The sequence below is a fragment of the Chionomys nivalis genome, chromosome 3 (assembly GCF_950005125.1).
Source record: "Chionomys nivalis chromosome 3, mChiNiv1.1, whole genome shotgun sequence".
Classification (NCBI taxonomy): domain Eukaryota; kingdom Metazoa; phylum Chordata; class Mammalia; order Rodentia; family Cricetidae; genus Chionomys; species Chionomys nivalis.
The window spans coordinates 65,988,992-66,015,169 of NC_080088.1; the positions used below are offsets into that span (position 1 = coordinate 65,988,992).

The 26,178-nt window shown below is 42.7% G+C and overlaps 1 protein-coding gene across 3 annotated transcripts in view; it reads left to right on the top strand.

Annotated features, from left to right (window-relative positions):
• The window catches only part of Fgf12 (fibroblast growth factor 12), a 539,239-nt gene that overhangs the window by 259,659 nt on the left and 253,402 nt on the right, over window positions 1-26,178 (top strand). The window contains exon 1 of one of the 3 annotated variants that reach the window (XM_057765080.1): window positions 17,331-19,347. The exons of the other annotated variants lie outside the window; for them this stretch is intronic. Coding sequence (XP_057621063.1) covers window positions 19,149-19,347 — 199 coding nt within the window. The 5' untranslated portion in view covers window positions 17,331-19,148. Of the gene's footprint in view, window positions 1-17,330; window positions 19,348-26,178 lie in introns of those variants that run through there. 3 annotated transcript variants of the gene reach the window in all.

Below are 26,178 nucleotides of genomic sequence, written 5' to 3' on the forward strand. Positions count from 1 at the left end.
GTGCTCTGATGATGCAGATTAGTGCTCTGATGATGGAGGTTAGTGCTCTGATGATGGAGGTTAGTGCTCTGATGATGGAGGTTAGTGCTCTGATGATGGAGATTAGTGCTCTGATGATGCAGATTAGTGCTCTGATGATGGAGGTTAGTGCTCTGATGATGGAGGTTAGTGCTCTGATGATGGAGGTTAGTGCTCTGATCCGATGAGCAGCAGGATGAGAAAGGCTGCGAGAAAAACCGAATATTAGTTTATGCTTTAAATAGTAATATATGAAGACACACATGGAAGTAACTAGTATCCTTTACTAAATTGAAACATTCTAAATCATTTAAAATTATATTTACATCCGGGCAGGGGCGGTGCATACCTTTAACCCCAGCACTTAGGAGGCAGAGGCAGGCAGATCTCTGTGAGTTTAAGGCCAGCCCGATTTACACAGTGACTTCTAGGACAGGCTCCAAAGCTACAGATAAACCGTGTCTTGAAAAACAAAAAAAGCAAAAAACCAAAAAAAAAAGTTACGTTCGCACACACATACACACACATGTGTGAGTCTGTCTGTCTGTCTCTTGCTCTCTCTACTTTTGTGTAGGTCAAAGGATAACTTCCGGGAGTCAATTCTCTTCTTTTACCACATCTGGCTTTGAGATCAAAGATCAGTGAGTCCTTAAACCTGCTGAGCCATCTCAATGGTCCCAAAATCATTTTTGAATGCATTCAAAATTGAGTAGGGCTGTGGACTAACATATGTAAAAGCCACAAAGGTGTTGCAGCTAGGAGAGTTATTGAGAACTTGGGCTCATTCAAGTGGAAGAAGCTAGACTGCTTCTGTGAGCAATAGTTGAAGGGAAGGGTTTCCATTAGTAGGTTCAGGGGAAATGCAATGGCTGAAACTAGTTTCTGCAAAAAAGTCTAAAAGCTGTCTTGCATAAGGGAAACCAGCACAATTTCTAGTGCACCGAAGAGTGGGATTAAGGCCTGGAAGATTCACATTCTTTTGGCTGAAGGATATTTTTAGGGACAAAGCTGTCCCGCGAAGAAAGAGAGGTCCGTAGGCTGGGACTGGCCATTGCTGAGGTTTTTCAAAAGTGCTTGCCTTCATAAGTTGGACTGTGTGGCCTTCAGCTTAGGATTCTGAGATCTTTTCGTTTTTGTTCCCATGAGCCTTCTGCCTCAGTCTCCAGGTGCTGGGATCCCAAGTGTGCACAGACGTCTATCTGGTATGCTGGGGTTTATCAGAACTGTTTTGTGTTTAGCAGATTTGTTTTGAGGGATGGCTTGTCATATTCCTTGTCATTTTTGATTAAAGGAGGTAGATGGATATTATGGAAAAGGACCCTCTTGGTTTCTCACTGCAGGGCTATAGTCATGTTGGGAACAGGGGCATAAGAATTAAGTTTTTAATCTTTTTCAAATCACCTCTCAGTGACTTTTTCTCTTTTAATGTGCTCTACTCTCAGGATCCGAGCTATTTTGTCTGTTCCCTTTAGCAGAGATCTAACCAGCTCCTTTCTATCTTGGCTTTCAAGAAAAATCAACCCGACACAAATGAAATTTCAGATAGAAAGGTTTCACCTATTCTGGCTTCCAGGTGCCCCTAAAGTAAGTTCCTCTGTTCAGAACCAGTTCCTGCAAGTGGAGTGAGGGAGCTTATCTCCCAGGCTCACTGTAGGTGGTTAGAGGCAATCTTTACCTTTGTCGTGAGCAATTTCTCAGTTCTGATGCCTTTTGTGTTGGAATCCTCAAGGTAAGTCCTGTCATCCTCTGCTCCTTCATTCTTTGGCTCTTAAGATCTCTTTGGAATAACACGTGGTGCTTGGGGAAGAGGTTTTACTGCATTGTGATCTGGGCATGTTGTGAAACCTTTGGGGGTTTCTGGAAAGTAACAAGAGTCTCACAGGACTTAAAAATTGCGATATTAGATATAATCCAGGTACTTGAAAACTATGGGCCTATAGAATCCAGATAATAAATGCATGCTAAGTGCACCAGCCCTTGACTCGGTGCTGATGAAATCTGTCCTTTCTTGACTGTACTCTCTAAGTCCCATTTTGATAATGGTTTTTATATAAAAATTATACTTTATCAAAAGTATTTTATTTTTTCCCCTTTCATATCAGAGACAGAGAATTTTTATTTGACATAAAATAAGGCTCAGTTGATGAATTAAATATCTTCTAATGAGTTTGCTTATTATTTTGAGAAATATATGCAGATGGGTCTGTAACTAGAGAGTGGTAATGAAAATTTAAATGGCAAGACACCGATATCAGAAGTTGAAACAGTGAAACACATGAGAAAATGTGTAATCAATTCTGGTATATTTTTCAGAAGCTCAGAAAGAATGTGAAGCAACTTTAAGAATTAATTATTCCAGGCTCTTAATTTTAGCTATGGATGCTAAGGTTAGGGCTAGGGGTTATAGGTCAGCAGTGGTAGAGGACTTACAATGCTCTGAGTTTGAATCCCAGTATTCTGAAACAAAAAAAAAGTATTTTTAAAACTGAGATGGTTTCTTTAGACATTTCATATGGATTGAACTTCCCTTGAATCCATGCATGGCAATTCTGTCTGAAATGAATGATCCTGTGTTTGACCCAAATTAAATGTCATTTCTTCTACCTTGAACTTCCTTGAGTCTCTCAGTCATGTTAATTGTTCTTCTGGCCTCCCTGGACCACTTCTACATCAATGTATGAATTGATAAATGTTGGTTTTCCAACCATATCTGATTTCTTTATTTTAAAGGCACGTCTTCACTATCCACCCACCGAAATATAGAGGGAACCTATGAAAAGGGAGATTTCTGTACTGCTATTGATGTAAAGCAAATATCTAAGCTCATTGGTGGATATGGGCAATAACTTGTGTCAGGCTCACTGCTTTATAAATAAGACATTGAACCATGGCCTATTATAGTCTCACAGTCTGACCATCATGAAGCTTGTTAAAACCATCTTCCATCAGTCTTGTGAAAAAGCCAAGAGAATAGGCTTGCTTCAGAGGAAGAGGAGCAAGCTGGTCCTCTACAGTAGATGATCTCAGGGAGACATGAACTGAAAAGAGATTCTGGCAGCCTCGCTTCTTATTGTTCATTTTCTTACACGTGAACTTCAATTCCTGCTCCTTCCTTTCTCTCCTCCTCTTTTTTTCCAGCTCACATGTAATTATAATAACTATTTCTAGAAGGAAGCTTCTAGAATGAGCAAGTGAGAGTCTTCGCCTTCTAGGAACTCCTAGTCTAGTGGGTGAAATAAGACATGACTAAGATGCAAATCAAGTTCATACAAAGTAGAAAGTTGTCTTTCCTGTGACAAACTCCAACGGGACCTTAGTCATCTGGAAGATAAAGTCTGGCTGACCCACAAGAACACCACAATTTGGAGGGATCCTTCAGGGCCTGAGTAAGGAAGTCTTTTTTTCTATCTGATTCCACTTTGGACATCATAACCTTGTTTTTGTTTTTAGCTGCAAAAGAACTACTTAGCTCTAAGATATTTTCTGTGTCTGGTTATGTGGGTAGATCGAGTCTGAACCTTGATCTAAGCAAATGCAGAATAAAATAAAATGCAGAATAAAAATAATAAATATTTGTCAGATGTCACCAAGCTTGAGAAGTGATGTGGGATTGTTGGTTAATGACTAAAACTATTTTGGACTATGGTCAGTGGGCAGAATATAGCCAGGCTGGAAGATCAATATATATATATATATAGAGAGAGAGAGAGAGAGAGAGAAGGCAAGTCAGCAAGACACCATGTAGCTTCCCAAAAAGCAAGAGGTAACAAACCATGAGCCTCATGAGAAAATATAAAATAACACTAGTGAGTTAATTAAAGATGTAAGAGCTAGCTAGAAATATGCCTGAGCCATTGGCCAAACAGTGTTACAGTTAATATAATTTCTGTGTGATTATTTCGGTCTGGGCAGCTAGGAAACAAACGAGCAGTCTCCATTTTCAGAGAAGGAACCCTGCCCTGAGGTCTCTCCTCTGCAGGTGGCTGCAGTATGTGGGCTGCTTCTGTGCCTGGTGGAAAGGACACAGAAGGGTTCTGATCCCTGCCTTTGAGTTTCAGTCACGTTCATGCTCTGTCAGGACTATACTCTGTCGGGGGATGCACTTCAAGAGACACCCGTCTATTCTCCTTTGTTTTTCTCTTTATATCTCTTTACTTACATCCATATGTGCACTCCAAATGAAACAAGAGCAACTATGCACTGTTTGCACTTATTCCCCAAATATGTGGAACACCCCATACCATATATTGTATTTTGTCTGTCCAGATTCAAGCCGAAAGCCCCAAATAAACTTAAAATTTTTTATTTACTGCTAATTTAGATCATGTTAAGCCACACTATATACACCATTTAAAAAACAGTGCAGTTCGTCTCACCTCCTTGTACTGCCTAGTAGAAATGCCATGGGAAAGTTTTAAGTTGTCACATCATAATAGAAATAGCTTCTGCTTACCCAGCATATGTTATGTGATATGGAACATGCTAAGTGGTTCCTTTATGTATTTTCTGACTGGTTCTTAAGAATAATCATGTTAGTAGTTTTGTTCTCACTTTGATGATGATTAAGGAACAGTGACTTGGCAATTAATTTAGGGTTTTATTGTTATTTAGATCAAGAATTACAGTTTATTCTCAGGATTCTGATAATAATCATTCTTTGGTTCTTGAGACATTTGGTTCATTTTGATCTTGTTATGTCTTGCATAAGTGTCTGTCTTCCAAATACAGCTAAAGATAAAAGTAAACATGAGGATTGTTTCTCTTTTTCCAGCTCTTATTATAATTACAGTGTTGCAGTTAATACAGTTTAATATAGTGTTATCATCTTTTTTTCCCCTACACTATACCCTTTTTCTCTTAAAATTCTCAGGTCACAGGAAATTAACAAAGACTATTACTAAATATACAGGGTTGTCATAATATGAAATGGGATACTCTCTGGGCAAAATAAAACATCACATTGTCCAAATTTTGTGCCTAGTATCACTCTTTGTGTTGTGTTTTACTTATCTTATTTATTAACTTTATAGCCTTATTTGTTCATTTATACATGGACAAAGGAAGGGGTACCATGGCTGTCCTTAGAAGTCATTGAATCCACAATGTGAACTCTAAGTGTCTTTTGGACTAAATGTGGAAATGGATGCAAGCTGTGTCTGAGGGACCTATTCCAGACACCTCACTGGAATCCCAAGCTCTCAGAGCAGCAATTAGGTGTTGGGCTCAGAAAGAATGCAGGCCGGGAGATTCAAGGTCTTCCAGTCAATTCCTAGGAAAAGCAAGACCAAGCCTAATTCTGACTCCACCCACCTCATGCATCCATTGGCTGTTTTGTTCCATCAACTTACTTTTTCTTCATGAATGTGGCCTATGAAATTTAATAATAAACTAGATTCAGTTCCTACAATGTGGGACTTCAAAACCTTGATGTTTGGCATCTGTGTGCTTCCTTCTCATCTTCTTGAGAAGCTCTTTCTTGGTCCCATTTCTGGGAGGTTCTATCCCACTTATTCATGAGTGTGCAGTTCTCATGGTGCTTTTTGATGAAACTTGGCAAGGTCCCTTCAACCGAGAAGAGTAACCTTCTCTTCTAAATGTCCCTGCATGAACCTACCTCCCATTAGCAAGTGTCTCGTTCTGTAGTCGCTGAAACAGTCAGGCTCATCCACTAGACAGTAACTTCTTGGAGAAAAGAAATATGTTTTATGTCTTTATGCCTCCTACCTGCTGAAGAATTTAGCATATGTTCAGTGTCCAATGATGGGATTACATCCACCCCTTGATGGGTAGAAAAAAAAGGAAAATAAATGCACCGCTTTATGTGCATATTACATATATTTGTGTGTGTAACAGTTGTGCATATATAAGTATACATACATAAACACAAATTTATATATGCAGATACGTATTTGGATGGATAGTATATACATATATAGATGTATATACACACAAATTGAAAATATTAAAATAATATTTCAATTTTTTGAGATTAATATAATTATATCATTTCCTTCTTCCACTTCCTCCTTCAAAAACTTCTGTGTATCTCCACTTCATGTTTGCTTGCTCTTTTTCTAATTTGTGGCCTCTTTTTCTTTAATTGTTGTTACATATATATACACTGTGTATGTGTGTGTGTTTCTAGATATATAAATACAGTCTGTATAATGTCACTTTTATGTGTGTTTTCAGGGCAGACCGTTTGGTATTGGAAACCCAGTTGGTATGCTTTTTTCTGGGGAAGACTACTTATCTTGCTCTGAGCATTCCATTCCTTGGTTACCTGTAGTGTTTTCTCTAAGCTTGAAGTCCCTTGATCTCCCTGGAGCTCCCTGCTTCCTTGTCAGCATATCTATTGGTGTCGTCCTTGTTCAGCTCATGTTTGGACAGCCATGTTGATGATATTTCATGGGTGCAGCTTCTGAAATTTTTAGGAGACACAAGCTCACGGCAATCTCCCTGGTCCTTTGGTTCTTACAAGCTTACTGCCCTCTTCAGAAATGATTCCTGAGCCTTAGGTACAGGAGTTGTGCTATAGCTGTGTCCACGTTCACTGGGTTCCACAACTCTACATCCTGATTGGTATGGTTTTTCTGTAATGCTCTATGCCTGTTGCAAAGAGAAGTTTCCTTGATGGCGGTGCGGACCTCAGTTATTTGTGGGTATAAGGACAGATATTTCGAGTACAGTGATGACTGATGACGGCTTGGTAAAGTGGTGGTTGTAGATTCACCGCCAGGATCCATGACTTCACCAGCTCTGGGGAGTTGGCTAGTTTTCCAGCACCAGGCATGGTCTCCTTCTTGTCGAGCAAGCCTTACATGCACTCAGAGAGCCGTTGATAACTGTGCGCCACTACTGCACCTTTGGGGTTGTGGTGCCATGCTCGTGTTGTATACACAATTTTTAAATGTCAAGGAAAGGAGATTGGTGATGGATTAAAAGGAATAGGGTCTATTATTGAATTTCATTGGATATGTTTAATTGTCAACAAATAATTTAGCAGGTTATATAAATATAGGAAGTGAGATGTGTAGAGAACAAACATAGCTTACCTTCTCAATATATGAGTCAGATTATATACAGTTCAGACAGGCGAACTCATTCCTTCCCGTTTTCCCCTAGTTGCTTCTAAGGATAACTTACAGCCTAGTGAATATTCCCAGAACGAATTGCTGGTTTTGTTTAATTGACTATTTGAAGCTAAAGATGGCCAAGGGGTGAATTAATTAAGGGAATTTTTAATGCAATTATCAGGTGCTCCAGCGTTGAAGGCACGCATTAAAGATGGTTTCTGTCTTGGAGTACCTGGTGAAGAAAATCCTGAGACGAGGGTACTGTATTGCATCTCAGGACCCTTGTGTTCCTGGTGGCAGGACCAGATGTTTGGCAAACAGCACTGCTTGGTGCTGAGAGGAGCATCTCAAGAGAAGTGCAAAGAATTCTGTAATTCAATGATATTTCCACAGCTATAAAGAGAATCCTGACCCTTGTCTCTACTACTAATAAACCAGTAAAATACTTAGTTTGAAAAGGCTGCACACCAATTGGAAACATTTTAAGAAAAGCATTTTTAGCCGTTTACAAAGATTCAATAATTAATTTGGTCATCTAAACTTCAAAGGATCAGAAGAGGAAAAGTTTCAAAGGAAAGAAATGAAATTACATTGGGATGATCAGAGCTAGAATACGTATACCACCATCTACTAAGTGTGTGACTTCCTGGTACTTCTGCTGCCCTTTAAGCCTCTTTTTTTTTGTATCTAAAAATTAGGCATTTTAAAGGGTCACACTGTATCTTACTGTGTGGTTGTGAACATTGAATGAAAAAAAATCCCATTCATTCTAAACGGTGATGTGTTAGACATATTAAGTTTTGCTAGCCTTTATACGACAAAGCCAAAGATGTGGCCACTAACTGATAAATTAACCTTACATCATGAGATCGCTACTTGCAGAACAAGGTAGTTGGGCTATATTTCTGCTTGCCATCAGGAGCTATGCCACCCACCGGAAGTATGCCGTGTCTTTCTCAGTCATCAGTTTCATCCTCTTGGAAATGAAAGCGTTGGCCCAGATGATTCTAACGGGTCTTTCCATCCCAGTTCTTAGGTTTGGTCGTTCTACATGAATCACTGTCATGAAAAAAAAAAAATCTATTCGGTTTGCTGCCTGAATGATCCCAAGTAGCAGAAAGTTCATTTGCCCAGGCGTTCTTAACAGGCAAATAGCCTCTATGCTTCGAAAAGCCGGCTCTCAGGGCTCAATGCCTTACTCCTGAGCTGCTCCTCTAGGCTCATGCTTACACAGTAGCTCCATGGGATTGAACACTCTGAAAGGAAAATCACAGGTTGGCATTTTAAGGATACTGGCAGTACAATTTAAAAAAAAAAAAAACAAAAAACAAAAACAAACTCACATGCATTTTCTCGACTTTAGGAGAAATGATTAGCAAAGCTGTACACACTCAATTACAGTGATTATGTAACTGGGGGCTCTCTGACAAAAAAGAAAATCAGTATGACACACACTGAGGCCTGATTGTACTTCAGAAGCAGCATGTCTTGTCCCCAATTTTGAGAGAAGGGAAGTGAGAGATCCTGTAGCATTACAGGGATCAGTTAAGATTAGAAACTCATAGGAATTATTAGCACTAAGGTTCAACTAAGATGAACATGGGTCTGTAACAGGATAATGTGTTCTCCCAATGTCTTTGTTGAGATTCTTTACAATGAAGTTTTCCTAACTACATCTTTTCATTTTCATATAGGGAAAAAAAAGTACCATAAGCTATAACCATCACGGTTGACCCTAGCAGTTCCAGAAAACTTTGGGGCCGGGCACAAAGAGACAGGAGGCCAGGCGGTGGTGGCGCACTCCTTTAATCCCAGCACTCGGGAGGCAGAGGCAGGCGGATCTCTGTGAGTTCGAGGCCAGCCTGGTCTACAAAGGGAGTTCCAGGACAGGCTCCAAAGCTACAGAGAAACCCTGTCTCGAAAAACCAAAAAAAAAAAAAAAAAAAAAAAAAACACAAACAAACAAAAAACAAAGAGACAGGAAAGGGTGGCGGTCTCAGATCTGTGTCCTCCCATCGTGGTCCTTCCCTTGACGAGCTGTGTGACCTATATCAAGTCTTTTCCCTCACCCGTTTGTTTGGTCATTAGTAATAATGTCCAGCTCTAAGACAAGGACAATTTAATTTGCTATCCTAGAGGTGCTTGGGCAAATGCAAAGGGATCCACCCCAAGTTGTTTTGCTTAAGGGAAGTGGTACTGGTAAGCATTTGAGGTCAGTGGTCCTAGGATGTTGGAGGGGAAGAATTAAGCAACCATCTAGATAGTTTCACTTTGGGTTTAAAAAATGGACTCCATAGAGAGGGAAAAGTTATCCAAGCTTCTATTTAGACAACGCCTGAGTGAAAATTCTGCTAAAACTAGGAATGAATCCAGTTATAATCAACTTTCTGCTGACTTTTCTTAACTATAAAACACTTTTTCTTTGGATATGATTTATTGTGGAATTGGTCATCAGTGACTTTGATTATATACATATATGTATAACACTCATTAAAAATTCAACAATTAAAATTTCAAACAAAAATCTTTGATTGCCACCCCTCTCCTCTTATAGTGGGAACAGCTTTATCTTGTCTAGTTGTAGTTCCAAAGAGAACAAAATATCTCATTATTTCTATCAGCACTGCCACCATCTCTAGTAGGGCACCTCAGAGTATATATGTTCCTTGTCCTTTAGAATCCCAAATTAACTATCGCCATCGACTCCATGACTCTTTTATTGTAGGGCTTCAATTATAAGGACCGGCAATTTTTTCCATTAAGCATTTTATAGGCAAGTGAGCTGATGTAGGGAGGTTAATTGAGCCTTCTGAGCCCTAGGCCTATGTTAAGGACTATACTGTAGTTTTCTAAGATGAAACTTCTGTCTCCTTGCAAAGGAATACGGCCAGTATGGGAAACACCCTTCCTTTATTTGCTATGTTTTTGTGGTTTTGCAATCTTCAAATTAGTAAACATAAATCTTCTCTGAAATTATATAAAGACTCCTGAAGATAACACAGTAATGCTGAGATCAAGTGGTTTTTTTTGTTTGTTTGTTTTTTGTTTTTCTCCTCTTAAACTGTAATTGCGGAGGAGTATTTCCCAGCAAGGATCAACTTCCATGATACCAAGTGTGATGTGGAGCCTATCCTAAGTATTATCATTGACATTTTTTTTTATTGGCAACATGAAAGGGGGCTGAGCAGTAATGTTACTATAAGACTTCCTGAAGGCTGAGCACAGAGTATTTTGAAAACAACAACCATATAACTTGAAGCCATCAAATCTCAGGAGTTACAAGGGAATTGTCTGCACGGTTTCTGTCTGTTTCTGTATAGACGACAACGCATCCCTTGATAGATAATCTTGAACATGGGAGAATCTCAAAATCCAGTTACAAGGGCTCATACCATCCCGTCTTCCTTGAGCTTTTGGTATGTCTTCATAAACACAGACCTCCTTGTTATCTGATTTCTGAAACTAACTTCTTATTTATGTGGGTATCAACCATTTATTTCTCTAGAGTGGTGGGGTTTATTTAGGTTTATTAAACAGCATTCTTAGGAAATGGGAACTATGAGGAGCCCCCGATTTAATCAGCTGTGTACTTCTTGCTTATGAGAGCCACAGATTAAATAATGCTATCAGGGGATAAAGGTGGTCCTACTGCTACCGATGAAAGCTTTTCCAGGTGTTTTCTTCAGGATAAAATTTGAACTACCCCTATTCATCTTGTACATTAATTATTAAAAATCCACATTTAGTCAATACACTTGCAAGTAGCTATAATACTCAAAATACTCTACAAGGGGTTTATAGTGACAAAACTGTTAATTCCATTCTTGCCCCCAAATTCTACATTTAATCATATCTAGAGAGCACATTTAAGATGATTTCCTTTATGGTTTTCTTTTTGCACTAGATTCAATTTATCCTGAAGCCGACTTTTAACTCTTGTCTTAGCAAATAATCAAAGTTTCTGATTCAGTCTCTTTTAAAAGCTAGTTCTAACTGTTTCCTTGTTCTACCCTTTTTAAAGATGGAGATGGGACTGCCAAAAAGTGGAGAAAGGAATACATTTCTCTGGTGCCACAGTGGTCAGCATACTCAACCAAGTGACAGGCAATTGGCTAGCTTACTTGTAAAGAAGTCCCATGTCTTCACTGACTGTAAAATCCGAATGCATCATATGAATGCAAGTTGTCATTGGATCCCCTGACACATTTTTTCTGAACTGTTTGTATATTTTCACAGCCCAGTGCTGTGTGCGACGTAAAGGACCAAACCATGGTTTTATTGTGATTTTTGTAGTATATTTTAAGTGTTAGTTATGTGCTATTTCAACTAGTTACATTCCCTGGAAATTTGGAAACTAAAATTAGAAATGAGAGCAACTAGAAATGGCCTGTGGAGAAAGCAGCGAGAAGATAGGTGTCAGGATAGATATTAAAATATCAAAACATTTTAAAGTCACTTTAGTTGCACTCAGAGACTTCAGATACTGGTTCATCCTTTTTCTGTCATATTTGCTCTCCTCTCTTTCTAATTTATTCCAGTTTTACTATGAACATGGGTGTAGACATGTACATCAGTGTGTGCACATGTTTCAGAGAGAGACACACAGAAAGAATTGAAAAGATAAACCTAGATATGAAGGATTGTTAGTTAGAGCAGAAATCCGACTCCAGATACCTTTTCAGGCTACTAGATTTTAAGATGCGTTATTCAAGGCAGATAATTTTTAAAGTATTCTGATGAAACAAAATGTCCACTTGGGAATATGTTGGGAACCTCGATTCTCTTTAGGAGACTTATGTATCTATTTGACTTTAAAAGATACGTGAGTGGTAGGATGAATTTCATATTAGCACTAGAGAGTGAACCTAAGATCTCAGACGCACTCAGCATGGCTCCTACACTGAGCTACAACCAAAAAGCTATTGGGTGCATGAATTAATCCCATCATCTGAGTGTTTGATGAATGTTTTCTATGCATTTCAAACACTGGGAGTATCAAAATTGACAGAACCCCATCCTTGTGGCTCACACCCTGTACAGAGGGACTGGCTCGCACCAGCGGCGGTGTTGTGACACCTCAGTCTACCTGGGAAGGAAGACAGTTATGTGTGTGGATGTGACAGAGCAGTGTGCAGTGTGCATTATTTAAGAACAGCAACGAAGGCAATGGAAACTCCAAAGGATACTCTCCTAACCAAAACTGGGAAAAAAACAGACCATCACTTTAGCTTTCCAACTCAGAGGGGGTCACACCTGAACAGGACAGAATGTAGGATGCTTGTGCTGTGCCCACTCTGCCCAGCAAACAGCAATCCCTCGAGAGTGATTTTTAAAACTGTGGCAGAGACCCGTGCTTTCAAGGATGCTTGGAATTCCCATTGTTCCCCTCTGTGTGGTTACAATTAGGACAGGGTAGACATCAAGGCTAGGAGGCCTGAGTGTAACTCCTAGATTTTCATTGTGTGACATTGGGAAGCTATTCCACTAAGTGTTCGTTTATGAAATCAGGTTATAATTACCTCCTTCACTTTAGTTGCAAGTTTTTTAGTTGTTGTGAGAAAACACATGGAAGATTAGTGCTCAACATTAAATAACAAGGGTAGCCAAGTATTGAGGCGCACACCTTTAATTCCAACACTCGAGAGGCAGAGGCGGCGGATCTCTGTGAGTTCGAGGCCAGCCTGGTCTACAAAGTGAATTCTAGGACAACCAGGGCTACACGGAGAAACCCTTTCTCAAAAAAAAAAAAAAAAAAAAAAAAAAGATAGAAAACTGTGGGGTAACAGTGGGGTAACAGAAGTGGCAATTATATTCTTTTTGGTTTTTTGAGACAGGGTTTCTCTGTGGCTTTGGAGCCTGTCCTGGAACTAGCTCTTTGTAGACCAGGCTGGTCTCGAACTCACAGAGATTCACCTGCCTCTGCCTCCCAAGTGCTGGGATTAAAGGCGTGCGCCACCACCGCCCGGCGGCAATTATATTCTTAAATGTGAAATTCATTGCATGTTTATACTTGTTAATGACATTGTTTTTATTGGCATACAATATCAAAATCATAATAAAAGAGAACCTCTGAAAATGAACAGATTTGTATTCTACAAACTTTTCAGACACTAATCTGTGTGTCCTAAGTTAAGCAACTTGACCTGCGTCTGGTTTCTTCATTATGACAAGCCCACCTTAGAGGACTGTCACAAGGACTCAGTGTGTCAGTAACTGTGATGCGCTTAGAGGTATTCAAGACACTTAGCCCTAATATTTCTCATCAAAACGGATGTAATTAAAAACTTGAACATTTCTCTTTTTAAGCAGCAAAGGCATTCCTCTTTGTCTGTCATAAATAGAAACAAGACCTCTCCTTTCCTGTCTTGAAAGATGTCCAAAATAGACATGCATATACACAGGGTGATTCCATTGTTAAACTATTGAATAAAAAAATAACAAAGCAAGAATGAACTTGCTACAGAAAGAAATTCACAAATGATTAGACAGTACTTGTTTACATTGCTTCAGCCAGCCTACTTTAATTGACCCTCTGAGAGGGTGAAGCTGCTTCAAGTACTGGAACCGTCCAAGACAAATGGTTAGAGACAAGTTTGCGTACCTGGCAAGCCTGCTGTGGTCAAGACCAGCTTGCCTATGTTTCTGAACTTTGAGTTAAAGGACTAATCTCCCAGAAGGATGGTGGATGTAGAGAGGTGGGCCTTCTTGTGCTTCCAACAGACAAGGACAATGACAGTATTTTACTGATGAGCATTATGCCTGTCATCACAAGGTTAATCACTCACTTCATGTAGCTTTCCAGTCTCTGTTAAACACCTTCTGCCCGGGAGTGAGTGATAATGTGCATGAATCTCAGAATCAGGGTTCTGCAAGGTCTGCATGTTAGAGCAGGGACTTGATCAGATGGGCAGCAAAAGGATAGCATTCTCTTTCTTACACCGCATGTCACTGTCAGTCTTTGGTATTACGTGACCTTGCTTAGAGCTGTGAGGGTGGATCTCATTCACCTGTGCTGCAGCTGTAGCGCAGAGAGCTGATCCAGTATCTTACTGAAAATAGATGATAAACCAGCATTCAGGAGGTAGAGGCAGGCACATCTCTGAGTTCAAGGCCAACCTTGTCTATAGAGGCAAGTTCTAGGACAGCCAGGGCTACATAAAGAAACCCTGACTTAAAAAGCCAAAATGGAAAAAAAATAGAGAGAGAAAGAAAAAAAGAAAGAAAAGTTCAATGTACACAGTGGCATAGACTTTAAGTTTGTTGGTGGCAAGGGAATTGTAGAAGTGTATGTAATTCCCTTGGGTTACTGACACTGTATCTTGAATACCAGGTGTACTCAATACCGTGTTTAAAATGGATGTGGGAGGTTATCCTACTTTGATTTGGGAGTTGGAAGATTTGGTCTGTGAGCAAGCCAAAGACAATTAAATCTCTCTATGTTTTTTTTTAATTTTAAAATATGGAGATGACTAATACTGTCTATATTTTGTTTGACTGGAGGTAAGAGATATAAATATAGCTATGTAAGAATTCTTCTGATGTGTATTTGGCAACTTTCTCCAAACTAAAACTTTTCCTACTCATGATGTCTTCAAAACTAGAAAGGGACATTCTTCATTTATCCTAAGAAAGATAGCAGAAAAATTGGGATTTGTATAGCTCTGAGATATCTCAACCATCAGCAGGTTGATGTATCTTCTCATCGGTAAAGGCAGAGTTACTGAACATACCCAGAAAAGCACTGGGCAAAGGTTGTAATTCAGTGAAATAGATATAGAAGCTTTGAATTGATTCATAAAGACCTCATTTACATATTTCTTCTGAGTTCAACCTTCATGAACTCAGGACCTAGGTTTTTCAGATTTCTGTGTATCTATTTTTCTCCACTGGGGAAGTGAAGCAGATGGTAGTGCTGATGAAACATTTAAGGACAGAATAGCTTTTTAAAAATGCATCAACAGTAGCAGAAGTGCAAGGGAATGCCATGTCTTTGTCATTCATTGAAACCCAAACACCCCATTCTTTTTAATAGAGATCCAAGACAGGGCTAATGTGTCTCTCAGAGACCTGACGTTGAAAAGATATTTAGTCTTTCCATCCTATAATAGATAACAGCATGTCAAGACAGGAGGACTTCAACTAGCAGGAGCTGATTCCTCTTTTCTTCCTCTACAACTTTGCTTCTAGGTGTATTTCCTCTCCATCAGATACCTTGACTGTCCACAGCCCATTAAAGAGTAAAGATTTGAGAAGACATGTCTTTTTTTAATCCTGCTTGAAAAAGAGGGGCGGAGGACTGCAGTTTTGGAGGAATGTAACTAATTTTGAGAGTCTTGCTGTATTCTTCCAATATTATCTGTATGTATTGCATGTATACGGTACACAGTTATATTTTGAGATGTGGAGAAGCTTTTAAGAATTACAAAGTATATGTTCCAATCATAGAGATTTCTGTTTCATATTCTCAGAGCCTCTCCTTAGGAATTTGCATCTTTATAGCAAACATCTCAGGTGAATCAGAGGTATTCAAAACACCACCATCAACTCTGTCATTCAGTTGGTGTTTCCCTGTTGTCAAAATGCTTACATATGCACATTCTGTTCTGTGAGGTAGATGGGGATCATTATCTTCATTGTGAGAATGAAAGGGACCAAGTTGAGCTGATTTCCTTAGTTCTTCTTTATAGTCTCTGCCTTCTTGTTTACTCTTGAGATTCCCCTTAGATGACCTTTTACTGTTGGGGTGTTGATTTGCCAAAGACAGGGTCCTCCCCAAAGCCAGCCAGTACTATCTGTGCCTGCCTTGCTGAAAAAATGAGGCAAGCCTTCCTGTAGCCAAGGAAAGAAAATAATAATTTTATTTGTGGACATTGAACATTTTCCTAATTGGCTGTGTTGCCAGTTGATTTCAAGCAATCCCTGTCTTGTCAGATGTACTTTGGAGTGTGCATCTTTTTCACCTATCTTGATTGGTGTTGTTCAAATTCCAGGAATGAATCTATCATCCCCAGCCAGCCAAACTGGGCTGCTGCAATGGCTTCATACTCTCCCCTCCTCCCATACCGTCCCTCCTTAATACTCCTCTCAACTGTCTGTCACACCAGTCTTTGCTTTGCCCACCCAGTAGTCAGGAAGGCCAGACACCTGGTTGGGTTGTCAGATTCACACCTCAGCCCTTCTCATGGCCCAAGTGAATCTCAGGTAGTCCAGCACATTTGTGCTTATATTTAGACAACCCCCGGGTCCCTCTGAGTTTGGGTCCATGTTCAGCAGGGTGCAGGGCTGGTATTTTCCCCCAACCTCTGAGAAAACTTCAGTCTCCACTTGCAGATCACCCACTGAATGAAGAGAGAGTGGTGCTATTTGAAGACCGGTTGGAGAGAAAATGCAAACATTACTAAGGGGCTCTCCCAGACAGACCACAGCCTGAACCAAGGGTGAACACAGGTTTCCAGAATCTCCAATGCTGTGTTTCCTTTGATGCTCGCTACCAGGAGCAGGGCAAGCTTTTCTGGAGACAAGCGTGCACTCAGTGATGTTGTTTACTGCCCTTGTTCACATCAATCTAGCATCCCACCTTTATTCACCCTCGAGGCAGGTTGCCTACTGAGACCTTTCTAGGCACTGAATCTGCTTTGTAGCTTTCCCGACAGAAACAAGAAATCTGGGTTCCAAAGAGATGGAAACAGTTTGCTGTTCCAAAATGTGGCAGGGGTGCGCGCGCCCAGGGTCGGGGGTGGGGGGCAACATAGGTGAACAGGAGGTCATTGCTACTTTCTCCAGTGTTGACTTCCTTCCTTCCTGAAGAATGCTATATATTTTTGGTCACTAGAGAGAGGACAGATTGCATCTCCCTGCTCCTTGCACCATCTCATCTTTGGCCATCCAGGGTCCTTCAACAAGCTGGTGGATGTTGTTTTTCTCTTTGAGGGGGAGGGACCGGACACAGCAGACCCAAGCTGCAGTTCCCTCACTCAGCCTCTGAGAATTTCTCATCCAAACCTCAATCACGTAGGATTGCGTAGAGAGGAGAAAAGGGGAGAGACAGAAGACAGAGAGGGGGGAGAACGGGGGGGGGGAGGAAGGAGAGAGTCTGGGAGCAGAGGGCGCGAGGAAAGGGAGCAGGACCTAAGCGCCACGCTTTGCAGTGCTCCTCCAGCCCAGCCCCCAACTCAGTCCCACCAGGAGGCTTTCCTGCTCTCCAGGAGCCTGAGCAACTCAGGCTCCTTGTCCCACCCGCTGTCTCGGCGGCTGTCGCCTCTGCCGGGAGTTTCCTGCGGAGCTAGCGCTCGGACGGAGATAGCCCGCGGAGGCGCCCAGAAACCTCTGCCAATGAGTGGGACTCCGCCCTGAGCGCCCCCTCCCGGTCCAGGGAAGGCGGCGGGGGGCGCCCCGCGCTCCCGCGGCTTCCAGTCGCCCCCGGCGCCGCAAGTTAGGCGAGTTGGTGGCCGCCTTCACCTGCCTCGCTTCCCTGGCCCCTGAGTCCGCGCCTGGCCGGGGGAGCCCAGGTGGCGTGCACGGCCGCCTCCCGCCGTCGCCCAGGGCGGCCTAGGGACCCTGCGTGCGCCCGGGCGCCAGACCATGGTGGGCAGCTGCGACCCGGAGCCGCAGCCGCCGCGAGCCGACGTCGCCCTCAGCCAGCCCCCGCCCCACCCGAGCGGACGCGCGGGGGCTCGCAGCGCGCGGTCACTTCCTTCCACGGCCGGGATGGGCAGCGCGGGACCGAACGAGCGGCCCAGCATCGGCCGGGTAACCCCTATCTGAGCTGCGGCCGGGAGCTGCCGACAGCTGTAGCGAGCCTGGGGTCCGGGCAGCGTGGCGATGACCTGATCCCGAGCCCGCCAGGGCGCCCGTCCCTTGCTGCCCGGCTCGCTCGCAGTCTGTGCAGAGACCGGCTCGGTGCGGCTGCCCGGGCGCACGGTGGCGGGGAGCTCCGGTGAAAGGCGTGTGGGCGCCGAGCTGAGGAGGACACCTTCGGCAGCTCTGCCTTTGGAGGGGCTTCTGTAAACTACTGAGTCATTCCAGATTTAGGATTCCCTAAATAATCACCAACTGTGCCCGTCTCGTGCCGGTACGCAGGCAGAGAGAGCGAGAGCTCCCGCTCTCGGGACCCCGCAGATCCCCAGGGTGCTTGGCCCTCGAGGATCTCCCTCCCTCCTGCAAGTCCTCCCCCCCCCCCCCCCTCGTCTCCCGCTTTCTTTGCAGTGCTGCTGGAGGAGAGGCGCACTCACCGCAGCTGGAAACAGCTGCCCCCTCCCCGCGCCCCAACCCTGAGTCTAGCTAACCGCTCCCACTTCTCGCCTCCCTCTTGGAATTCCAGAAGTGGGGAGGCAGGCCGGCCCCTGGAGAACCGCAGCCGGTGCGATGCCTTCCGTAGACCTCACCCAGCCGGGACGGACCTCCTAATCGCCAGAACCGCGGGCCACAGGGAGTTGAATTGCTGCCTTCCTCTCTTCTCTGTCGCGGTTGGTGGCTCATTTTCTAAAGGAACGTTTTAGTCACTTTTTAGTATGTTCTTTTCTTTATTATTTTTTAAAAGCCAGGGGCACGCTTCTCGCCTCGGTACAGACTCTGCCTTGTAAACGGGTTTTCTATGTATGTATGTGTAGGAATACTTTGGACACCTTACAACGCTTGAGCCTCTCCAACCGGGGCACGGCTTGTTATTTTGGACATCTTTTCCCATTCTCCACTTGGTACCCTGAACGCAGTGTGACCAAACTCCTCACTGCCCTTTGGACGTGGATCGCCTTGAGGGTGCAAGTTTGGGGTACAAACGTCTACTTCGCCAGAAGGCCTGGGACCGCCCCGCCCCTGCCGCCAGTGGTTGGGGAAGTTTACATCTGGATTTTCACACATTTTGTTGCCACTGCCCAGACTCTGACTAACCTTTTGGGCTCCAGGTTTTCAATACTGCAACCTCCTTAAATATTAGCACTGCCTCCCTGCGCCTGCCCCATCCCTCCAGGCCCTCGAGGTCCTTCCCTCACCCCAGCAGAGCAGGAACCCGAGGGCTCTGTGGAGCCCGGGGCCTTGGGCCCGCGCTGAGCAGCTATGGCTGCAGCGATAGCCAGCTCCTTGATCCGGCAGAAGCGGCAGGCGAGGGAGTCCAACAGCGACCGGGTGTCAGCCTCCAAGCGCCGCTCCAGCCCCAGCAAAGACGGACGCTCCCTGTGTGAGAGGCATGTCCTCGGGGTGTTCAGCAAAGTGCGCTTCTGCAGCGGCCGCAAGAGGCCGGTGAGGCGGAGACCAGGTCAGTAGCAGCTGGAACAGTGGGCTCCCCAAAATCTGACATCCTCCCATCCCCTTTCTTAAAAACTCCTGGGAATTGCTCATGGAAGGGAATTAGAATTCCTTTCTTCCATGCTGGTCCATCCTCTTTCAACAGCCCTGTGTCAGTTAATAGCTTTTCTCAAATTCGGGAAAACACTTTCTGCTTTCATAAGTCCACAGTTTGACTAGTATGAGGGCCACTTGTATAGATGCTCCTAGGTTCCGAAATCTTTAAATGTCCTGGAGGGCAGTGACTGATGTGTTCATTAACTCATTTATTTCTTTACCTGTCACCCATTGTTCTGTTCATCCTTCCATCCATCCGTCTGTCCATCCATTCATCCATCCATCCACCCATCCATCCATCCATCCACCCATCCATCCTTCTATCTATGGAGAACTCTAAGATGACTAAAGTTCTTTATATTCCTCATAACCACACATGGCAGAGGATTAGGAATTATACTGGATACTAGATGAACTTAGTATTATTTCGATTTTCTCTGTCTTCAACAAGCTTATGCTATTTTACCTTTTAAACCATCACAGTTGACCAGTTTTCCATCTTCTCACGTGCTCGTGTGCTCCTTTCTAATAGGACCCCTTCCCAACCAGTTGATGGTTACCACGGGCTCTTATTATGAACTTTCTGTCCCATTACCAGTCTCTGCACACTAACACTTTGGAGTCACTTTTATGACGTGATATCTGCAGTTTGGCTTCAGAGAGTGTAAAGAAAAGTTGGCTTCTCAGACATTTCTATGGCAGAGCCTTTCTGAAGCTAACTCAGGTCCACATGGTCCCTCGTGTGCCTCTGTTGAGCGAAGGAAAACTGGATACCTTCACTGTCAGGAGGACGAGTCCCACCATAAGCTAGGACAGTGTTACACCTTGAGATATCAAAAGCACATCTCCAGTTGGTGCCTTAGGGTGTGGCCAGGGAGACAGTTGTAGTCTACTGCACCCTCAGTGCTCATAGCTGAAGGAAGGGTGGGTGAACAGGGCTCCTGGCTGTTGTTGAGTTGACTACCTTATTCTGTTAGCAACTCTGACTCTGGCACTCTCTTGAGTTCCACAAATGAAGTGTGTAAGTTAGATCCAGTGTGAGGCTCAGAATAAGTTAAGATTTTGAGAGTGAGCTTTGGGAGGGTGGGTACTTCGCTTTAACTTTCATTGACTTTCCCTGACATTCCTCACCCCATTTGTGTCTCGTTTTCTTATTCTCTGAGGGCCGCAAAGCGGCAGATTTCAAGAGTAAACAAAACCGTTGATGGTCCCATCTCAGCAGTTGCCAAAGTCTTTCCTTCTTACATCCTGTTAATATGGCCTGTGCCTTTGGTGAAGTGGAGACTGAAGAGAAAAGCAGAATTATCTCTGCATATTGAACATTTCATTTCAAAGGGCAGTATAAATCCCTCATTTTGTTGTGCAGAGATCCTTTGGAACCTTCCTCTCGGGCTTATGTAGTCTGCAAGGGTCTTGAAGGCTCTAGACCCAATGTGACTCACATACGCCGACTCTGGAGTGGAGGATGCACGATGGTTGGGATACTTATGTGGTATTTATGAGGCGATGCTACTTGACCTTCTCAGCTAACAAGCTAATAGAAGTAATAAGTTGCACATAATTGTGAATGGATGCGATAAACTCAGTTTGCAGATGGTGATTTGTAGATGAACAGTTAACATGACTTGGTGTGTTGGGGGGGGTGGATTGTGTACTGTTTCCTGAGGTTCTCTCCTTAGTGCCTTATTAGAAAACAGGGGATTCTCTGGGCTTACTGTTTGCTTTGGTGCTCATTTAATCTGCTTCTCTTGTTTACACACTCAGTGTTCATCTTGAGGATCTTGGTGACTGACTTGCTTTAGCTAAAGGGTCACATGACAACCTAGCAGAAAGACTGTAGGAATTGCTAAGGCATTCTTTAGTAAAAGGACACAAGGAGTGAATTCATACACCAAAGACTTTGGGTTGTTGCAAAACCTACTTAACTCTGCAGAAACGGAGGTGTGGGTGTGGAAGAGCTTTAGGGGAAGATGATAGTTGTGCTATTATTGCTGCTATCAAAGCCAAATAATTAATGTGTTGATTTTATGTCGGTGACCATGATTCTCATGCTGTGAGATGAGACTGTTTGTTGAGCTGGCCCCTTCCACACTGCACTTCTGCAGAGGCTCCTTCTTCAGTGGATCCAGTGGAAGCTGCTCAGCACCAACAGAGGGGAACTGTTTTCCATTTTGTAAGTGCTTTGATGGTGCGGTCACCTAATATTTGGGTTCTCATTCAAAACTGTTCATGCTCCAAACCAAGTCCTTCTGAATGGCAAACTGAGTCCTACACATGAAAGTGATGAAGGGGAAAAACTTGCCTTAGGAAGAAATTTCCACTGTGAGCTTCTAGCACTGAGACACACATTCCAGGGGCCAGACTTTCTAGGAGAGTTCAGCAGAGGCACCAACTTAAGCTAGGTGTTTAATGGGCAAGGGCATGGTTGTGGTTTGGATTTCAGGGCAGACACAGTGAACATCTCCCTGTTTCTTTTCTAAGTTCACCAAGTTCTAGTCTGGAAAAAAAAAAAGCCGAAACCACACAAACACATCGCGGATCTAGAACTCATCATGGTACAATGGCTCTGTTTTTAAGCGCCCAGAAATGCAGACTGAAGACATGGAAACTGGCAAGGCAGAGCCTCACAGGGCCTTCAAGTGCGGCTGTGTTTTGAGAGCACAGTCCCTCGGGCATCACGTGCTGGTGTACTCTGGGATCGCACACCAGAATCCTGATTTGAAGAGATGAGAAATACAAGGGCCATGGCACAAACCTAGAGCATGACAAAATTGAGACTGGAAGTAACTCCAATTCATTTATTTTGGTTTGCTCTATTTGCAGTATAACAGAAAAAATTAGCAGGAGAGGTGGGTGTCTGCTGTCAATTGATGGGAATAAGTTTTTTAACTGATAGATATTGGGAGCAATAGTAGGATTATCCATATTATTTCACAATCAGAATGCACAATGTAGAGGTCACTCAGTAAAGGTTAACAATGGTAGTTCTGAGACTACTGTCACCTCTAGCCAGCATGAATCACTGAAGTAGAAGAGATAGTGAAAGCCTGAAACCAGGACAGGTCTTGTTAACAACTTGTTCACTGTGTGGGTTGTAGTTCTTTGAAAAATGAAATGTTGGAGACCCTGAACTGCCGTGCTGTCTGAGTCTATTGGACCATGAAAAAGCCCTTCGAACATTTCTGTTCTTTCACTTCCTAATAGAGAATGGCGATGGTCATTATCGGAGACATTCCTTTGGTGTGAAGTACCTGTATGAGCCAAACTTGCTGCAGTAGTGGCTGAAATGTGGGCAATGCCTAATTCACTGCACTTGGGCTTTTAGTCTGCCCCATAGCCATGGGTTATTATGTCTGGCTTTTGTTTTCTTTTCAAGAGGCGCAGTCAGTCTCAGGTATTTTCCTCCTGACTCAATAGACACCGGTAGTAGGCCCTATCAAGACAAGGTGGAATTGCTGCTGTTTGTCAGAGTGGACAAGGTGCTTGGGAGTTGTCCAGGGTCGCTATCATTTTGCAAATGGCGTTCTCTCTGGAAAGTACGGAGTGACTAGATAAATCTAAAATCTGTGTGATCAAAGTCAAATCTGTAAATTTGTTTTCGTTATTGCTTCCCTGTGTAACTGAGTCCTTTCCCTTAAGCTATTAAACAAAAACACCAACAAGGAAAAAAATCCCTCCCCTAAACCACAAAGAACACTTTCCCTAATTAAAGCACTCGGTTTTTTACACCATTTCCCTTTTAAAAACGACGTAGTATGATCACATCTGTAATAAATTAGATCAGAGAAGTGATTGTAGTTTTACCACATTTCGTTGATTTTCTTATTTTTCTGAGCCTTTTTCTTTCTCCCATAAAATCATCATAGTTGTTTACAATACGTCAGTGTTCTTCCAGCTTCCTTTGGCAGATGTTTAAAATAGCATGTAGCAGCACACTCATTCAACATGTTACTATCAAACTTGCCAAAACATCTAAAAATATCCTTCCATGCAAAGGAAGAAAGCCTCACGAAAAAAGAAAATCTTTAAGAATATATACCCAAGGGGCGAAAGAATGCTTACTCCTGGGGTCTGTCGAACGGAAAGTAGACTTTTACAAATTAAAGTACGTATAGTCTGACACATGCGATTTTACATTTACAGCAAATACCTTTATTGCATTTTCCTTTTAAAAGGCTTATGTCTGAAATGCAAAATCAGTCTAATCAGATGATATTTGGTTTGATGTTTGTTAAAGACATACTCAGTAAGCCAATTTTTCATTTTATCTGATGTCTTTCTGTTTAAAGTGATGTTTACTGTTTTTTAAATCCCATTTCTATATGGCAGGACATTCTCACCAGCAACTGCTATCCCCTCTGTAAGGACATTGTAGAACAGTAGCTACTGTGATGTCTGGCTTCCTTTCATCAAGTCCCCACACAGGATTCAATCTTTAATGTCTTAATGAAGTTGATATTCTTGAACAGAATTAGGAAAACAGTTTGCAGGAAATGAGGCAGCCTCTGTAGTTGAGAAAGCACTAGGAATATTTTTAGACCTTTAGAAACAAGGATTTTGTCTCATAAATCTGGATTGTTAGAAATCCTCCCAGGTTTAGGAGCACAGTGCTGTTTGGTTCTATTCCTAGTGAACAGGTATGTGTATGTGTGTGTTGATATTTCTGTAATAGTCTGAATCATGATTGATTGATCTTGTCTGTTCCTCCAGAGCTTCATTTTACGGGGTGCTTGCTATTGTGTCGCTGTGAGATTATTGCAGACTGTATGAGGCCTCCCAGCACAGCCTTCTTAGACAGATAGCCATCCTTGGTAACACTTTTGACCTTTAGCTAATGACTTGCTTGTGGATCTATGGAACTTTCCTTCTCGAGAGAAAAGAAGCACTGTGTCTATGGGGCTCAGCCTCCAAAGTCAGCACCTGAGAGCCTATGAGAGAAGGAACCTTTGCTGTCAAATGTTTTTAAAATAACCAGATATAATAAACCGTTTTTTGTTTGTTTGTTTTTGTTTTCTTAAGATGGGGTCTTATTATATAGCTCTGATTGTCCTTGAATTCATAGATATCTTATTGACTTTGCCTTTCTAGTGCCAGGATTAAAGAGGTGTGCCACCATGCCTGACACTATAGCAAACATTTTATAAGTAACTTTGGGATTTACAGTTTCTCCAAACGTTCCTTTTCAATCTTTTTAGCAATGCATTAGTGAATCCAGCCCCCTGCCCCCCAATCATAGAAAACTGAGAACACCATACTCAGTGTGCTGGTGAGACTGGTTCTGGCTACTGTAATCAGAAGGAGGCTAAGTCATCACTAAGCCCCATTGTTTTCGTCTGCTACTCCATCGAGCTAAGAGGTTCTGGTTCTAAATAACTTAATTGCTTTGCGAAGTTGGAAAAGTATTCTGGAAAGACATCTCAGTCCTAGATCAAGAAGAGTAGAGAATGATTGCCTGGTTTCTTTGCTCTGTGCCCTGTGTGTGGTCTAAAGTCCCCAAGGAAGAAGAGTGAAGTGGAAAAGCTGATGGGGATCTTCTGTGCCGAGGAGGCATCCCAAGGCTATCTTGCTCTGGGCCAGGTTCCTGGCTGGGATTCCCTTTGTATGTCAGGAGCCTCAGAGACAGCTACTGGTGCCCCTGGGAGCAGCAGAGGATCCTTTGGGAGACTTGGGCCCACTGGGCAGACTTTCTTGAGTGTAAACATAAACACTTGCTTCAAAAGTTTCTCAGATGTTTTCCAGAGTCATGTGGCTGTTATTGAATTCATCATAGCCTTGCATGATTATTCTCTTAGCTTTTTAAATCTTCTTTCTTTGTTTAGGTTACCATTTAACTCATAGCAGAACTATTAGACAGATGAACTGTAGACTGCGATGTCAATATGAATTCTGGGTGTTATTTTTAAGAACATTAAGTGTGCTTATTAATCCCTTTGAGCCTCAGTTTGCTGACTGTGAAATTGGGATAGTCTATCTAGTTTTTCCTTACATCATACCTCTCTCCTGGAGTATTGTCTAAGCTGAGTTCTAAAAGATGAGACAAACAGAAAAGGGTGGAAGGCTGAGATGTTCAAGGCAGAGGAGGGCAACGTTTCTTTGTTTCTTGGAAGACCCCAAAGAAAACTAGAACAGTGGCAGCCCCAGGAGAGGGTGACAGAGGAAGCATGGCAAGGCCATGGCTGGACCCCAAGGCCTTGAAATCCGAGAGTAGTGGGAAGGATTGCTAGGGTTGTCTTGAAAAGTCTCCCAGTCTACAAGAGCAAAAGTTCTTGTAGAAATCCCATTATTTGCAAACCACCCCCCTCTTTTTTTGTCTCTGATTGGGTTTTCCCAGGGACTATTTGATAAATACAATGACATGACCCCCCACTTTTACAACCATGTTTTGGAGTAAGACCAGCTTATCTCAATATACTTTCAATTACAACAATACTCAACAAGAAACGGAGCCCAAAGGGTTTGGGGATTAAGCTGCCTCCAGTGAAGCTAGACATTAGAGTGCTTTCCAAAATGCTTGTGAGTTACAGTTTTCACTAACAATTTAGAATATGGAGTTACATAAGTGAGTCTAGACTAAGCTTATTTGTCTGGACACAGTCAACATTGAACAGATATTCTTTGCAAAGGCTACTTATTTGTCTGTTATTTGCCTTTGATCAGTGTGTAGTATTTATATACCTCAGACTCCCTCCTTCTAGCCACAGGTAGATTAATGCCTCTTAGTTGGAGTTTATGTACAGTTCTTAGC